We start from the raw sequence: 19,293 nt of genomic DNA, 5'->3' as shown, positions 1-19,293 counted from the left end.
ATAGAAGAAATGTAATAAGTAGACATTCGTGTTATTAATAAATTAATAAATTCGTGTTATTAATAAATTAATAAATAATAAATTAACAGAGAAAGGACGTGTAAAAAACATATGTTTACGCAGAAGGACGTAACCTATTTGAATATCTTATTAACGATAAATAAGTTATTTTGTATTCTAAAGACACATAACGCGAGGACGAATTCTGAAAACTTGAGCTGCGCCCTCGAATACGGCCTTGCACAAGGATTGCGGATACGGTGTGACGAATTATTGACGTCGCACCTTGACACGGATCGTTTGTATAGTCAATAGAAACGTTAAACGGTAAGATGTAACGTGTAAAAAACAACGACTTTTGATTCGCTAATTATTGTTTATGAAATATGTAAAGTTTGTAACGGTAACTTACAAAAGGCACCTTTCACTCTTGATAGAAAGCGTTTTTCTGTGCGTGCTCCGCATGTTTTATCTCAAAAGAGCCGAGAGGTCATTAAAATAAGTCAAAATATTTCATTCTAGAAATAACCTTTATTAATTTGAAAAATAATATCTACAAAATCATTAAAACGTATTGAAAAATTGTTACTTTTAAAAATAAGCTCTACGATTTTTTATATAATCTCGATAAAATAATCTTCAAATGTTCTCAAGTGAATTCAGATAATTCGTCTAAAAGATTTGTCGAGATAAGAAAGAAAAGAACGAGCAACTATAAGTAAAAACTTTAAATAAGATGAAGGGATTTTGTCTGCATTTCAATTTCGCTGTTGATTTTCTCGTGGCGTGATCGACGCTATTTTCCACTTAACCATAGTGGATAATGAGTTTGAGGGCTTTTGCGTTTCCTGTTGACGGCTTGAAACTTGAGGCATTTAAGGTCGCGTGTGGTGTAAGAGAGACTCGTCGTCCGGGAATTAAATAATGTAAAGGCCGCGTCACATTCGTGTAAGAGCGAGCAATCAGAAAATCGTCGACATCCTACTTCTAGTTTTCATGGTCTTCCGCCGTGTAGAAGCCCATCATGCAGAAAACGTCATTCTATGAACAGATTTATTAGGAATTATTTTTAGAGAGCACTTTGTATAGTTTATTCAGCTAAAAGTGTCGCGATATATCATTCTCGCGTAAAAGGAAAAGAAAAGCTAAAAAAAGAAATAAAACAATAAAATAAAACGCTTGTCATAATTATTATTTCATTATAAGGAATAACACATGTAAAGACAAGTATTATAATAATTACGTGTTGTTTAACAACATTTATTTCTTTTTAACGAGATATGCAAAATTTATTTCACAATTTGCATAAATTTGGTTATAAATATTTTCAAGACGCTTTCATTGCAGATATCTTCTTTATTGTACAAATAGCTCCGTTTTTATGATAAGCAATTAACCACGCTTGGTAACTTTGATAATTAACTGCAGTAGATAGCGTTTTCTTTATCGACACAAGTTATAACTGACTGTTGATGCGCATAATATCTTTATTATCGACATACAGTCTAATAAATTGTTCATTAATTTATTAATTAACTAAATTATTTGTGATTATACTTATATTGGATATCAGTATAATTAGTGATGATATTAATTTTTCATGGATAATGTATGCAGAGATTAAATCGAGATCAAATCATTTCAGCACGATTACGTTCTTCGTTATCCTTTTATTTAGAAATCGAACCATTTGCATACGGAACTTGCGATAATTACATGCGATAAGATTGTGCACGCTCACAATCCACATACGAGTGGCACAAAGATAAAAATTGCGTTACACGACGATAATTTTATGGATTCTTAATCCTTAAAGTCCCACTAAAAGTGCGACTCTTAATTATGGAACCGTGTCGCGTTTGTTGTCAATTAGCTTCATCAGTCACACCTCTCGATACGTAATCGCTCATCGTACGTGTCACGCGCGCTTGCGAAATTGCGATTCGCCGCACGACCGTGCGAGGAAATTGTGAATTGCACATATGCGCCACGAATGAGAGAAAATGTGCTGCGTCACAATCCTCGAACAAGTCATCGATTGCACAATTGCACAATCCTCGACCATCCTCTAATTACGCTCGATGGAATCGTTTAAAGGTACCAAAACAATTGGCGCAAAACAATTGGCGACGCGTTTAAAGTGATTCGATTTTCATTAATGTTTGTTGTTTTAAGTCTTTACGATTCGACTTTAGACACGTGCAAGTAATTACGCGGTCTGCGACTATTTGAATAGCCGGAAAACGTAATTAACACAACTGCTTTGCCGGGAATACAAACATTTCTCACACATATATAGATAATAAAGACGATTACATTACATACACTCTCCAGTTGGTGATAAGAGGCAGTATTGCAAAGAGAGTTGATAAGCCCGGTTATGCGATAAAAGTGATGAATTATTTATTCGTATCGTGATCTTTTTATTCAGGTCGTAACTTCTTTGAGTTACTTAGTGCTCGAAACACTTGTGAGTCGATAAATTTAATCTGGAACTGACGTGCACAACATGTGTATATTTTTAAATAAATAGATATATAATAACGGAACTTACAACCAGTTAAGTTACTGACTATCGCTCGGTATCGAGTTGGTTTTTTAATCTCCCTCGTTATCGTTAATCGTTATCTGAAACCAAAGTTCCGTCAAACTTTTCTGCTTCAAATTGAATTGTGATATTCAATTATATAAATCAAAATTTTATATAAATTTACAAGAGATTATAATTGTATGGCAAGATTTCGCTATCGCGCCAATAACTATTTACTAATGCTTAAAACTTTGGGAACGATAGCAATCTTGTTAGTCAAATCCTATTAGATTTGCTTATGGTTTCTAGTATAAGGAAGGCATAATATACGTATAGAATTAAAATATACATACAATGTACAACAACAATTCGGAACAACAGAGAGATCAGCGTGGGTAGTCGGGATAATTACTAATTAACATTTGACTCGGCTTAACTTCAATTACTTAACACTGATTAGAGGAGGCTTATTACGCGGTCGCGTCGCGTTCTTCGCTCCGGCGACAATCGGCGACTTCCTTCTCCTCTGATGTGTGAATCGCACATTCCTGTGTCCGATCGCTTTGAACTCGCACCGTGTTGCATATGTAGCAATCAAATCAATTATAGACGGCCGGTCCGCGACGATGACGATGATTCGCACACAGCAGCAGGCTTCAAATCAGCTTTTGCGGGTGTACACCCTTTGCGCGTCGACTGAGCGCAAATCCAGAAGTCAACAAATATTTACTCATTACATTCTTGTAATTTACAGTGTGTATGGAAAATCCCGCGTACCTATCTTGATGTTTTAATACTCGGAATTACAAATTGCAGCTCTCGCACATGCAATTGATAGCCTTAATTAATCCACTGACTTGGCGATATTTTCGAAATATTGTTATATAAAATATCTCCGAGTTATTCTTATTATATTTTTAATATGTTTTATTATACTTTGATGGTAAATTTAGATTCATCAAAATTATTAGAGATTAGTTAAGAAATTATTAATTAAGTTATTAGTTATAAGTTATTAGTTAAAAAATATTTTTGAGAGCGAGGTTTGGAATATTTTTAGATCAGGAAGTGTTGCGTAAATTGTCTTATCAATGATGGATTGATATTAATATTGTAGAATTAATATATCAATATTAATGTCAGTGGTATTTGCGAGATAGATATGTTGGAGGATATCGTGTTGAAAAATATCATTATTATTGATATCGAGAACAGCACATTTATAAACGGAAATATCGCTGATTACGTTGCGTTAATCGCCAAAAATCACGCGTCAGAACGTGCAGAATTTCATAATTAACATTACAGATAATCGAGACTTGGAAATAAAATGTTTTACCGAATGTTAGTAGAGCGTCGGAATGAACTTCGATCATTAGCAATCGGTCTTCGATACAATCATCGGATGCAACCGAATACGATTGCAATTTGTGATAATTCCAATGCTGGAGTGTGTAAAATGTGCTTATTTTAACCGCACTGTGAAAAGACAGCCAGAAATAAAATCACGTACTGAGTTATTAATAGCTGATTGGTTTTAACGTGCCAAAAGTCTTATGCGATGTATCGGCTGTGTCACTCGCATTGATCTAATCATCGATCTAATCCGCTCTTCCGTATGACGCAAATTTGAATCGGAAATAAAACTACGTAAGAAAGAACGTCAACAGTTGTTTGCGAAAAATAATTATAATTAATGACATTTTCCTGTTATTCATTGGAGGCATTGAATGGAATAGTAAAAGCCACATTTTCCTTATTTGAGACAAAAATTGTTCGTGAACATAATTAATGTAAAATTCCCTTATTTTATTATGGAATTAATTTATTATGGAGTTTTTGCCGTAATTGCAAAGAGGAATTCGTAAAGAGTAAATCAGAATTTTATATTATATCAAGTAATTACAAAATGTGATCTTGCTGATAATAAACTTCGCAAAAAATTGTTAGTTATCTAGTAATCGCGAGCTGTGTTAGTTATCTAGTAATAATTATTGTAGTCATAATTTATAGTTTAAATTGTAACATAATATGTGACATTTGTTTTAATTACTTACTTATCAATTTAATATTTTTAATTATTTTAAGAAAAATGACAATTTACGTCATTTCAGCAAAACTGTCATACTATCGCGCTCTTTAATCTCTATAAATTAATTATTTTGACGAAGATGAATGATACTCATCAAGAATCTGAGATTCTAATTAAGAATACGAGACAATGATATTATCTTTGCAGTGACTCAGTTTTTTCCTTCTTACGATATCTGATGTAATCAGAGGTGCTGTATATGTATGCGTTTAACAATGAAAGATTCTACAACAGCATCGTATAATTAGCAGTCGTGTTTCTTATGAGATATCTTAATGGAAAAAAGATTGGCGTACATAAGACACAATTTCAACTTATTGTAGTGGTGACTTCCTCTTTTATAGTTTATGATCTTGAATTCAGCATTATGCAATTTTTCATGTAAAAATATTGATCAACAGGAAAAAATTTGCATATTCTAGGGAAAAAAAGACTTAAACTTCTCGATTAATTAAGGCGATGTATTTATTATGCAAATATTAAGATTTTGCTATGAACGCGGCTTATATCATCTTTTTGCGGAAAACATGCATAAAGAGCTCACAGTAAGTGAGAGCAGATGTTAAAAAATATTTCTCTATCAATATTTTTCCATTTCTGAATAGAGACAGTGTTTTCAAGTTTAAAAACTATAAACTGTTTCCAGGCATCTGCTGTTTGGAAATTTGGGAAAAATTTGATTTGTAAGCAAAATGTAGCAAACAGGATTTTCCTGATGGCGGAAATGCGATACATTTGTCGGCGGTAATTCACTTAGCTTTCGAGTCCAACGGTCGAAAATGAATCATATGGTTTCACAATGCACATGTGTGTACTTGGTTGGAATGAAGCCCAATAAATGTTCGTCGTTCGGTTTTTTTCTTTTGAAGTCCCTTTCGTTATCTTCGTTGTAAAGTCACTTCTATTTTTAACCATCTGTTGAAATTTAATGAAGCGCCAATCTAGCATTCTTTAAATAATTTCAGCATTGCTAATAAGAGTTAATGAAGCGAAAGTTAACGACCACAATATAAACTCTGTTGCTATTAGTTATAATTTAGCTGAGAATATTCCATTTCCTTTTCAAAAATTAAATTAATGAGAGACAGATAATTAATAAAATTTCACTTAATTTTGAATCAAAATTTTTGAAAGTTTCGCAACAATGAAAGAGATTTGCAGATTTTTTGTAGGACCAATAAATTGTGTGTACGTTATCGCTGATATAGCTATTAGTGATAAATTATTACGCAAATCTTATCATTGCATTGCATAAAATCATGCAATCTTTAAAGGATATAATTCACTTTAATATACGTATTTATATACGTACATTCAGCTCGTAATTTATTAGAATTAAGTTTATCAAATCCAAGAAGCGCTATTTCGCAACTTCACAGATCCACTGTCCATGTGTTATAAATCCTGAAAGAAGAACTGCTGACAATGATTTTTATCATCATTCGCAATGTCAGCGTGTCACTTCGCTTGGCAGAGTTTAAGTTTCGCGCCGCCGATCGCGATTTTTGCCGCGCAGTATTCCGATTGGCCGAGCGACCAACGCAGCTGACGCACTGCGAATCCAGCCGGCGCCGCGTGCTCGCCCGTCCGCTTTTGCAGTCGACCGTCGTTATCGCAGCAACCCGACTGATTGCGTGTGTTCTTGGTCAGGGTTCAACAGCGCGTATCACGTGAAGTCTTAACCTCGTCATCTCGCGTTCACCTTTATCACTGTGTCACCGCTCGCGAATGTCGCCCGCCGCCGTCATCGTCGCCGCTGCCTCGCACGCTGTTTCTCCCAACGTCGTTGCCGTCGTACGACCGGTGTAAAAAAAGAACGCAGGCGCGCTCGCACGCGCTCTCCGGCACTTTTCGGCTTCGGTAAAACGAGCGCGCAAGAGTGTGAGGAGCAGTAGTCCACGCGCGCACGAACAGTTGATGTGTTATCGCGTCGCACGCTCGTCGCCGTCGTCGACCGTCGTGCGTCCAACAAGTTCGTAATCGCATTTGCCCCTCGTGTGATCGCCTTTCTCGTTTCCGTGCCGAGCTGTGCGATGAGCGGCAGCAGAATCAGCAACAACGAGAATAGAGGACGAAATGGCCACGTGCTGGTGTGGGAACAACCCGGACTCGATGAGGAGGAGCGAACTGCGCGAAAAAGAAAAGGTATGGCACGCGACCGCGTTGTTTCGTCGGGCTCCGTCAGCAATATAAACACAATTTGCCGGCGATGTTGCGAAAGTACGAAGAATTTCAATATTTCTCTCTCGCGCTCTCACGTTTACGCTCCACTCAAGTACGAGTTTTAAAAATGACTTCGTTCGCCGAACATATTCGTCATCGTTGACATTAGTATAATATATAAACGTAGCCGATGCGTGGCAGAGCGCGAATATGAGAGAGATGGAACTATGAAGTTCTTCATAAATTCGTCGTATTCTCGTTTCGGTCAACTTCGCAATCGTGATGTCGCGTGGCTTCGCGTGGATTTCAGTCAGCAAAATTCGGTCAGATGCATGGCTGCCAAGTGAGTTATGTATATTAAGTATGGAAATTCCATTCGGCTTCGCAATTTTAACAGGAAACTACGTAATTTGAGACGAGATCTGCGCGCGCGCGCGCGACTTTATCGCGAAAACGATCGCAGACCACGTGCTCGATCCGGCTGTGTGCAACATGTTCATGCTCTCACACGGCGTTTCTCTCAACGCGATATTCGACGAGAGATGTGATCCTAAAAAGCGTCGAGTATCTATTTCGGGGCTTTGACATATTTAATTTCTGTTATTCATTTGCAAATGCTAAAAGAATGTTTATTTCATTTTCAAATGGAATCTACTTTTTAATAGTTATTAAATAGATTGCAATTTCATACACACGGAAACTTTCAGAATAAATATTGTATAAATTTATTTACATTTATTAAGAAATTAATTTTACATTAAAATATAATAAGTATACATTATTAAATATGCCACGTTTTTAATATAGAATTTTTACGTTAGATTTCCTGAATTTTTTCTTAAGAACTTAAAAATGTGAAAGGCATAAGAGCAGGTAGAAAATTATTGTTCTTCCATTCGACAAATGTTTGTTCGCAGCTCAAATGGTTGCTAATTTCAGAGTCTAAATGGTTGTCACAGGTTACCGAGTGCTATTGTACGAAATCCTTGAATCTCATATGTTTAGAAATTTACTGATCGTAACACAATAAATTACTCATCATGATTTTCATAAATCGTTTCTTATGTTATTGGAGGGATATTATTGCCGAGCGTGTTTTGCCAAACAAATATTTGAACGACTGTGTTATTTGAGTACAAAATTGAAGTATTCGTATATTCCATAATTAATAGACTTGGGATATTACTGCCGAGCGTGTTTTGGAGCCAAACTACAAATATTTGAATGACTATGTTATTTGAGTACAAAATTTGAAGTATTCATATATTTTATAATAGCCGTTAAAATGACTTTCACGTAATTTAAAAAGAAAAGTCAGTAAAATAGAGGGAAAACTTTCTATTCTTTTTATGTAAAAAATAAGTTGTACTGCATAGTCCTGCATCTATCTGGACAACTGACTGAGCTTTAACAACTGACCGGGCTCTTTCTTATTGTGTGACGAATCTATTCAGGTTTCGAGAAGACTTTCGCTATTCAGACCTGGGAACAAAAGATCAATGTTGTCCCCTATGAAACAACAGATCTGGCATTGCATACAATTCTTTACTCTTCTTTTGAAAACATCTGCTTTATACTAGTTTTTTTCATTAAAATATAAGATTTACGAAGCTCATTTTTCTTTATTCACTGCCCGATGACAATGTATTGACAATTTTTACCTGACTTTCTATTTTATTATTATTGAATTCTCGTAACGATTTTTTTTTAGCACTTTTTAGACTTATAACTTCTTTTATAATATACACCGACATATTTCTATATAAAGAATTATGAATAAAAATGCAGTAATTATTAATATAAATATGAAATGGATAAAAAAAATATAAGGAATAATAATGCAGAAGTTAATGCTAGAATCATGGCAATGATTGTTGATTCTTTTCTATTTGTAACATTGCTATATTGTTCCAGATATCTTACATGTGTATTTCTCATTTTTGTTTAGTGTTTGAGATCGTGAAACCTTTAGATACAAATCAGATTGACGTACTTTGAAATTTAAGCCTCACGTTTTATATAGTTTGAAATATAGCAAGACAGCCGTCTTAAATGATTTTGACAAAAAATATTTTATATAATGAAAATGGATTTGAATAAAAATATACTAATGAAAAATATATTAATGAAACCATCGGTTGTGTTATCGCGAGAGGATTAAGCTGAAAAGTATCGACTGGCCATGTGAATTAATGGACCGCGAGAAAGCACGGATACACGTGATAAGAAGCGTGATGCTTGCCGCCGATGACGCATCGCGAAAACGACCGCAATCTGGATAAAAACGCGTAGATAACGCGCGAAACTTCTGTTCTTTCGCGAGGATGAGTTCGCGTAATCTGTTTGTTCATACGAAACCGTTCGTGATGATTATACGAAGAAATCAGGGCGGGACTTTTCGGCAGATATACGCATGCGAAAAATAATTCGAGAACGACCGAGTGCGTTTTTCTCGCGATATGCGTCAAGGCCGCCGAATGACTCGCGCATTTAGTCGTTATCGCGAAAATAGTGTACAGCATACAGTAAGTTGCACATTCAGAATGCGTAGGATGTTCCGAAGATACCGACTCGCTGCTCTCTGCTCACTGAGTTTCGTGACTGCGTTTTCTATCAAATTTAAAATTTACTTTTCCGTAATAAAAAATTCAGACAGTGAATAGTTTTTAAATTAGAAGTTGTTGAATTAAAGAATGCAAATCTAGGAAATTGAACTTTAAAAAAAGGATAAAATTTAATTCTTTATTTGACTTGAGATTTTATTTTCACAGAAATAGTTTTATGTTTTAAAGATTAATCCGAGATTTGATTTAATATAATCTACTCCTATCTATAGTTTTTCATTCCTTTGTAAATCATTATCTTATTTAGAAAATATATCCAACTCTTTTCTAAAATATTTTCTCTTTTGATAAGAAAAATATCACAAACTGTGGTATCAAAGTATAAGAATTAAAGTGAGGAAAAGATTTACATACTTTATTGTAGTATTTTTAATTTTTTTAAATACTGCTTCATATGTCATCAAAATATATTGCCAGCGAGATGTTATTGCATTACTCGACATTAGCTGCGTTTAATTGGTCAAACTATAAACATTTATAATGTCTATTTTTCCGAGAGATGAGTTTTTATCGAACAGATTACATTCTTCTTCTTATGACAAACTATGACACACCTTACATGATTGTTACGGCATTTAACTACTTACGATATATGCAAAAGATGTTCTAATTACCATTTAATGGATTCTTAGACTTACCATATTTATCGTTAATGTAGCTTCTAATAATCTTTCCACAGTTTATTTACAAATCGTTTTATCGTTGTTTTCTTCGAAATGTGTTTTTCCTTACTAAAACTTATTGCATTTTTAGAGCGATAAATACGTCATCCATAAATTACTGATATTTATTACGATGAAAAATATAAACCGTATCTTAATTTTCATTAAATGTCTCATAAAATTTCAATATATTAATTTAATAATGCAATATTATAATATTAATAGCAACGTGTGTCGCTCACTTGAGAACGTCTTCCGTTTAAAAGATTCTTCTGTGAAGCTCTGAAAGCTCTTTACTTTGTCACCTAATTGTCACATCGACGTGCACGACATACAGATGTTTATCTGTAGCTTGCTAGAGATGAATAAAATATCTTGTTTGTAACTTTTTTTTTTTAATTAAATGTACGCGGTGCTGTTTGCTTCACTATATGCAGAAAAATTAATTTTATATGTTATTAAATACTACACTGATATATTACTCGGATATTCTTTCAATTCAAATCTCTTTGTTACTATATATGTTATTCATGTTCCATGAATAAAAATAAATAACTCATTTTACAATTTAATAAATATTATTTTATACTAATTTATTATAATTATTGCAACGTCATCACACTATCTATATTCATTCATTCACAATGAGATTTGATTTATTTCGCTGAAATTCGCATTTCCGTATTTCTACGTAGACTTCGGTTTAACCGAATCTTCATGCGATGGAAGCCAGCGCTTCGTACACACCGATAATGTACGTGGCGATCGTGTTCACGTACGTCACGAGCAATCGTCAGACGCGTTCACGTGTACGAGATGCAGCTTTTCCCCTCTGCCGATTCGCGCGGTTCACCTCTAGGCGCCTTGCTCTTCTTCCACCTCGCCTCTTCCCCGGCATTCTTTTGGCGTTGTTCTTCTCTGTGTTTCGCGACAATGAGACATCACTAACACAGACCGCGCGATCTCCTATATTGCGGTATGTCGGAGCTATTTCTACCGGACCCGACCACGTGCTCGACGACTGGTGACGACGATAGACGCCGTGGTCGACCGAGGACGGCCGACATAGATCGTGCCCGGTTATATGTGTATGAGCGCGACACATTCGTACCGATTAATTGACGATAATCCCTCGCGATTGTTCCTTTTCAGCGGCGCTATTAGCGGGGATAAGGAAAACCTATTGCGAAATCATCTGTGCGGATGAGACAATCGAGAAATCTCGATATATTGAACATCAATATATACACGCGATACCGGATATTAATTTGTGTTACTTAGATTATTCGCATAATTTTTTTTGATAAAAGAAACATTCTATATGCAAGTAATGCAATTTATTCTTATATCATTCTTATCATTTTATATCATTCTTATATCAAAAATAAGTCAATGCAAGTAAATCTTTCGGTGAAAATTAATGAATCGTAACATACATCGGAAAAAGATGATTTCATGTGTGAAGTGTGAAATCACAATTACAAGTTATTCATTTTTTTCGAGGAAATATAGTTTGTTACAAATATCCACATAAAAATTAAGAGATAATTAAATTAATAAATGGTACTTTGTTCAGCAATATCTCGATTGATGTCATAATGCATGTCTAACGCATTTAATGCATGTGATTTTTAAGTCTTGTTCAAATTAATGTGACCAATAAGATTTACTTGTCGTTATGTCAACAATGGAAAACATTATCTCGAGCATGATCGATATCACTTTCAGTGTGTCTTTCCACGACTTCTCTCTCACACGCGATAACTATTTTCGATAAGATTCTCATGTGGTAAGATTATACGATATTTACTACATTGATAAAATTCTTTCAAGAACACTAAAAAAGAAATATTTTTTCCAAACTACCAACGATAATATTGATATGTCTACGTGCGGAAGCACTTACATTCTTTTCGATTGCGCTGAGGACAGGGGTTTAATCTAAATGTTAGCTATTGACGCTGAGTTTGCTGAAATATGATTCGAATGCCTTCAGAGCAAATTGTTCAGATGAATGTGATGACAATCGATACCAGAATAATCGTAGCTTTTTGTATTCGGTTCAGGCGTCTAAGAGCTGACGCTGCGCGTTTTTCTGACGCACGCATCGTGGTGCATACGAGCGCAGGACGAAGTGCAATACGCGAATCTAATACGAGAATCTAACAAGAGAGCACTTACAGTCTCGCAGCTTTAATATGAAAATTACATATCAGAGCTAGGCTGCACACCAGAATAGACAGGCCTAATAATATCGAATAATAGCGTAACTCTTCTATTTTCGTTGTATGGTATCGTCATTATACCGCAGCATTCTATTAACGTCGTTAAAAATATCCGGTACTTTATTTTATGACACATCAATGCGTTCTTTAAATCTTCGCGTACTGCGATTAAGCGTGTGATTCTTAAATGAAAAATTTACAAGAGCAGCAATGTGGGCGAAAATTTGAATAAACAAATATTGAAGAAAAAATGATAAAAATATGTATTAATATACAAATTTTGTGTAGCTTTATTTTTACAAATTTTTTCAAAGAAAATATTACGTCATATAGATAAAAATTGAGGCGATTATATTAGTGACATCCTGAACAATTAAAAAAAATTTATTCATTGAGAATATATGTGGTACGACACAGATAGACAGGTTATCTGCACACATTTATCTCACGTATAAATGTCAAGGATCATACGGATTTGTTAGTGTCTTTTATAAACATTTGATTACAATATTGCTTTCAAATTTGACATGCTATCTGTATGTGCTGCTTATATTCATTTTATCATTTTCACTTTCATTTCATACTTTAATTCGCTTTATTGCTGCCTTTTCGTTAATATAATTATTGAAAAGCAATATTTGACAATTTTTTAATTTTTTTTTCGGAAATCGATTTTGAGATGATCGATATTAATTGCAAGTGCAGTCCCGGGCACTTCGAGGCGCTTAGGAACGCGTTTGTGAAATGCGCATAAACGCCGAGAGTGCATTCGGCGGTGCGGTCACGGATAAAACACGACTGGATTCGGGCCAATAAACCCTCCGCGTCTTGGCCTTCGTTCTCACTTATCAGCAAACGTGTTCCGTTCTCGTCTCAGCCATCATTTATCAATGATTCGCCCACAGATTTTACAATGATCTGCATCCGAACGAGGGAAGTTGTTCGATATTCCTTTTTACATAAGTGTCGTGTGCCGATTACTACCGCAATTGAATTCTTGCTCGTAATCTCACGATCTCCCAACATTTTAAATTAATAAATTTTATTAATTTACATAAGCTTAAGTAATAAAGATATTAATTTATTAATCATGTTGCATGATAACGCGTAACATCAATCTTAAATACAGAGTATCTTTGAAAAAAAAAAAAGGAAAAAAATTATTTTTATGCAAAAGATAAAATCTTATTGAATTTTTATGCTATTACGTTAAATTTATTTTGTTTTCGTAGAAATTAAAAAGGAGGATTTTAAAATTATCTGATATTGATAAAAATTGTTCTCTTTTAATTTAAGATTTTACGTTCATAAAGTTTTAATTTCAAGTTTAATCAGTAAGATATTTACATAATATTGAAAACCTAAAATCTATGAGAAAAGAAAAAATCAACTAATTAAACTTTTCTTAAAAATTGCTTCAAAATTCGATACTGTGTTTCACCGTCATTGTCTGAGGCGTTTCATACATTGCACATTATTGTTTTCAAATTTACGATTTCAACATGATTCGAAAGAAACAAATATTTGTACAGATTTTTCCTGTTTTATTTCAATATTCTGTGCATTAACTTTTTTTATGATTTCGACGTGCTTCATCGTGCTAATATCATGCTTGCGGTCTTCGAGAAAGGCTTGAATCAACAATGTCAATTTTCATATATTGCATGCTTCGTCCGAGCTTTGATCTCTGGCAGATGGCCACAAGCTCACTCGATTCTTGATAAAGATTCATACTCTCACGCAATTCCTTTCTATTATTGAATGATATTGAAAGAGTCAAATGGGAGAAAGCTAATCTTCGGAGCTATATATAAGGTTGTTTTGTTTGCAATTAAATCTGCAAAAATAATTAATAATTTTTAGTACTATATGAATGAAGTATATGAAGAAAGGAACATGTAAGAATGAACTGATATAACTTTTGAACGTGGTAGAAATTTTGTTGTCGAATGTTTTCGATACATTGAAAAAAAATTGAATAGTATACAGCGATATTTATTTGAATTTTAACCCCGCAATTAATCAGTTCTTAAGTAGTAATCTTACAATCGTTTTGGCGTAATTGCGAGGTCAAACATTTGACCCCAGATAATGGAAGATCGTTTCCGAACAACGCAACCCCACGTATTGATACAATAATTGGCTCCAATTTAGTAAGCGATGTGCAACTAAATGCAAAAGCTCGGCAGTTATAAATAAACGTAAGCTGTGTTCGCGCGCGCGCGCACGTTCCAAGTCGTTTGCGCAATTTCTCTCGCAGAATTGCTAATTGTAACGTACGTTACACGTGTACGAAAGAAGCCAGCAAAAGTTTACAATCTTATTTTTCCGTGCTCGATGTTTCGTAAAACGTAGAAATATATACATATATTTTGAGTCATTATTTTTAGTATAATTATTTTCTATTATTACGTAAAACATGGGCTTTTATGCTGAAAAGAATACATTATGTACGCAAATACTTTATTCTATTTTAAAGGCATGAGACTGAGGATTGCATAAGGCGGATATGTTTTACGATTATTGCGACTGTTACAAAGCTCCACCGCGAATAATTTTTCATCAAAATATAAAATGAAATATCATCGAACACGTGCAATTTTTCGCGGAACGATGAGCGACAGAAAGATCAGAAGGGGGAGACGAGATGCGGTAGATTTGGATAATTTATGCGTGGGCTAGAAACCGGTCGGTTTAAATAGCAATGAGAACGTCGTCCGATGTCAATTGACATAAGTTGATTTGTCGATAAAACGAGCGAGAGTGGGCGTCGAGAAATTTATTCCTAGAAATATTGACGAGAATTGAAGCGGATCGATCCGGTGTGCCGATTCTTCATTGGCGTTTGCCTCCTATCTTATTTCCCCCCCCCCCCCCGTTTGTCTCTTATTTGCTTTCTTTCGACGACGTCTAGGAGAGTGCAGCATTAATCTTGGCGTGATAAGAGGAGTAAGTACGGTGTAATCAATCGTGGAGAAGTTTTGTAACATCGGAGAAAGAACGAAAAGAAAAAAAAGGTGGAGCTGTTTATTTTATGACGTAGCTCTGAACGACAGTAATTATAATGCGTATAAGCTATAATTATGTGTACATAGGGTGTAGTAGTCATGTAAGGCACTATGAGCGAACTAAGAATGTTGACTTTTTCATTGGTCTTCGAATTTTTTAAAACCCAGAAAATTTCACAATTTAATATAATGATTAATTTTATTTTTAATCTGCCGATTGACGTTACGAAAATATTGAAAGCTAAATGTCGGAGTTAGAAAATTACAATGAAAGATGGTGATCGATTAAATCGTATTCTTAATACGAAAAAAAATCAATTGTGTGTCAGAGAATTGATTTTTTTTCTTCATATAATTGCGAAACACGATGTTAAATAAAGTTTGTATCGATAACAAAATTGATTCACGAAATTCACGTAAGCGACTACACCATCGATTATATACAATTAGACATGACTCATGCACTAAATCGGTTCTGATAAATATCGTGATGGTTTCTTTTGACTTTTAACTCTTTGTAATCCTTTGCTAACGTCATTAGCAAATATATTTCAACTGATAATACTCGTATATCATTCGAGAGGTTCGCCGAAAGGAATCGATTTTATTTAAACTGGTGGTTTCTCTCATTTAAAATTAATTAGATAAGGCAAGATGGACTTGTCCTTTTAACGAAAAAACACAAAAATTACGGTATAAATAAGTTAAAAAAAAAAAATTAGATTCAAGAAGCTTATTACTTTTTGCACTTATAAAAGTAGATTGATGTAATATGTTAAAATTTATGCTAAAAAAAATTCTGCGGACGATAACGATGATATGCTGATAACGCGTGACGCAAAACGCGGTTTAGCGTAGACACGTTAAACGGAAAGAATCATTGTAAATCTTGCAACGATACTTTATGCGTTATTAGTCGTATTGTCGCTAACACGATCTTCGAACTCGTGGAAAAGTACCCAAGACTTTTCATACTTTTCCGTACATTGACTCTTGATGTTTTTCTTCCACGGAAACTTGCCGCAACATTGAATACGTCGAATTACACGCACGAGCGCCTCTTCGATATCTCATTTGCCATATTTTTGTGTCAATTAATTAACGGCATGTATATTTGTGACATGATAAATTTCATTCTTTTGCGTCAGCTTTGTGTATCAGATGTGTAAATTGTGGTTTATTGACATAGCTTGTTACAAAACTTTTATAACTTTGTACCCGGTAAGCCTTACGCGCACCAATTCTCGACATTCTCTGTCAACAATGAAAAGGACAGTCACGACGGTGATGTTTATTATGACCGATATATATGACCGATTACGATCTGAGGACTCATCTTTCATTGATAATCGCTTATCTGTCGTAACGAAGATTCTTAAAGTTTACATGAGACTTACACTTTAACTTCGTTAACACAGCATCTTGGCGAGTTCGAGCTAACATCACATTGTAACATAAATGTCAATAAAAATAAATATTATACCTTCGTAGCATTTATCTTTCAATTTTTTAATTGCAGAATTCACGTTGGTCTTTCTTTTAATTATTTTGAATTAATATCTGGAATTTTAATGCGATTTAAAATAAAATCAATGTGATTGGCTTATAGATATGTGTGATTATTGAGTAGTATTGATCAAATTGCGCGTAGACAAACATCTCTAAAATTATTCAAAGATTATCTGAGAGAGCGGGATGTCTTTGTGACGTTTTCGTGACGTCTTTTCGTGCATGCCATTCATATTTATTTGTGACAGTTTCGTTTGATGATTCGCGGCTCAATTAAACTCGTATATCTCTTGTGGTGTAACCCTCACCTCGGCATTGGTCCCGCTATTCGTCCTTCAGTTATTTCCGTGAGAATTTGGCAAAGATGTACACAAGCGGCAGGACATGGTTCGATGAAAATCTTGGGAACGCCAATTAATGACGCGTTATAGCTATTCCTTATTCGAATATCACGGTCATATTTAGAAGGCGTGCAATCTGGCGCTGTAAAATAATGTAATGTTACATAAGACGATACAGAGAGGCGCGGAGAGAGGGCGGAATATCCTTTCTTAACTGTAATAATAGATTCTGTGACTGACTGACTTTTTTCAACTGATGTTTTTCACGAACTATAATTATAACAACTGCAACGTTATTCCTTTACAATTTTGATATTTTTTTACGTAAATATTCAAACGGTTGAGATAATAGTCTGCTACATTGTTAGAAATAATGTTTATGAAAGAGTTGGTTACATATTTGTGATTAAAATAAAAAGTGCGAATTTCATATTTTCTCCACCTTAAAAAAGGCATATTATTGACTTTTGAAGCCTCTTTTCGTTGTCATTGCGTTATCGATCGGTTTGTCGATCGCGAAGTTCGCATTGATGATTTTATTTATTATGAATCATTGTTGTTGTAGAGATGAGACAGCTTTATTTTAACAGCTGTTCGCCAAGTTTAAAGTGTTTAAATAGACACAATTAAACGGATACGAAAGGAAAGAACAGAAAAAAAAGGTGCGCGTGTGTACGCCTTGGTAATCTTAAAAATTGTTTGCGAAGGGATACCGAGTGTTACACGGCACAAGTTTTATTATTTCATTTATCTCACTAATCAATATTGTAATAATAGCGCGCAATGACATTCTACATCTTCTTATCTTTTTCAGCTCGGCTGGGGAAACGTCACCTAGTGACGTTCATGATATTCCTCGGTATGGCGAATGCGTATGTGATGAGAACCAACATGTCTGTGGCCATCGTTGCGATGGTTAATCACACAGCCATCAAAGGAACTGAAGAGTTCGTACAAACCTTGGAACGTGAAAATGAGTGCGGAGTGCCTATCACCAACGAGACCGAAGCTGCTCAACGTGTGAGTACACGAAATTTTGCAACTCTTTTTTTTTTCTAGAAGTTGTAAGAATTCACGAGAGAAAGTTTAAAAATACATGTCTTTCGCTTTGACGTAGAGCGCTGATGGACCATTCGCATGGACCAACAAGGAGCAGGGCTATCTGTTGAGTTCATTCTTTTGGGGCTATGTTATCACACAGATACCGTTCGGTATACTCGCTAAACGCTACGGCGCCAAATACTTCCTCGGTATCGGCATGCTGATCAATTCGGTCTTCGGTCTGCTGGTCCCCGTGTCCGCATACTGGGGATACTGGTGGCTGATGGTTATACGCTTTATCCAGGGTTTAGGAGAGGTAAGTAACATTTTGAAAACTCCCTCACTACTGCTGTAATACAATAGTTTGATTGAGACTCAAGACGAGAGAACGAAGATGAGAATGTGTGATGTATCGGGATCGGTTATCTATTGTCCAAGTATATAACTTGCTAACAAGTTTCACTCGCTCGTAAGTATAAAGTTCACAAATAGTTTGAACAATTTGAAGCGGTACGTTACGAAGGCGTACGCTATCTGCCTTTTGTCTTAGCTCTTGTTTTCCACATTGTGTTATATTTTGAAAGATTTTGTGATCAATAAAATATAAGAGTCTCTCTGTTCACTTGCAGATATTAGCGTGTAGTATTAGACCGATGGCGTGCAGGTAAGCACGAGCGATAAGACTCGAGCGATAGGCAAATCGATCGATTGCACTTTGACGCTTAAGTTTTACTTACCGCTTACGTTTCTCCGTGTGGCATCGGTCTTAGTCTTAAGCTTAAAGGATTACTGATCCGTTAGAGTGTGAACGTTTTTTTGATTGTACGGGTGTATTTCCTTCCCCCATAGGAATGGATTAATCCCTATTGCAGGGTCCAATTGTGCCTTGCACGCATGCACTGCTGGCGAAGTGGATACCACCGAACGAACGGAGCAGGATGGGTGCCTTCGTCTATGCCGGTAAGCTCGTTCAGTGCGATCTTCTTCTTTTATGTAGCGATTTGTCGTGTATACCAAGTCGAGAGCTAGTCCGCCGCGAGAGTCCTCTTCTCTGTCTCCATCGAGTCACTACTGTGTGTGTGTACGCGCGGTTCTTGC

General features: G+C 35.2%; 1 protein-coding gene and 2 long non-coding RNA genes across 4 annotated transcripts in view; 1 reads left to right on the top strand and 2 right to left on the bottom strand.

The window, feature by feature from the left end:
• Positions 1 to 19,293, top strand: part of Picot (putative inorganic phosphate cotransporter protein picot) — a 33,762-nt gene that overhangs the window by 9,603 nt on the left and 4,866 nt on the right. Inside the window, exons 1-4 of one of the 2 annotated variants that reach the window (XM_012369351.2) lie at positions 6,402 to 6,767; positions 17,969 to 18,174; positions 18,272 to 18,511; positions 19,068 to 19,155. In XM_012369351.2, the coding sequence (XP_012224774.1) occupies positions 6,656 to 6,767; positions 17,969 to 18,174; positions 18,272 to 18,511; positions 19,068 to 19,155 (646 nt within the window). In that variant the 5' untranslated portion in view covers positions 6,402 to 6,655. Of the gene's footprint in view, positions 1 to 6,401; positions 6,768 to 17,968; positions 18,175 to 18,271; positions 18,512 to 19,067; positions 19,156 to 19,293 lie in introns of those variants that run through there. The other variant, XM_012369360.2, reaches the window with a different exon arrangement.
• On the bottom strand, positions 763 to 3,001 carry LOC137000032 (uncharacterized). Its single transcript, XR_010890340.1, has 2 exons — positions 2,326 to 3,001; positions 763 to 1,041 (listed from the first exon to the last, which is right to left on the bottom strand). It is a non-coding gene; the product is annotated as an uncharacterized lncRNA (long non-coding RNA).
• Positions 5,069 to 6,074, bottom strand: LOC137000033 (uncharacterized). The gene is made up of 2 exons (XR_010890342.1): positions 5,935 to 6,074; positions 5,069 to 5,537 (listed from the first exon to the last, which is right to left on the bottom strand). It is a non-coding gene; the product is annotated as an uncharacterized lncRNA (long non-coding RNA).

This window comes from Linepithema humile, chromosome 5 (assembly GCF_040581485.1).
Source record: "Linepithema humile isolate Giens D197 chromosome 5, Lhum_UNIL_v1.0, whole genome shotgun sequence".
Lineage (NCBI taxonomy): Eukaryota > Metazoa > Arthropoda > Insecta > Hymenoptera > Formicidae > Linepithema > Linepithema humile.
The sequence above is the reverse complement of the archived record's forward strand: the minus strand, read 5'-3'. Positions and strand labels throughout refer to the sequence as shown.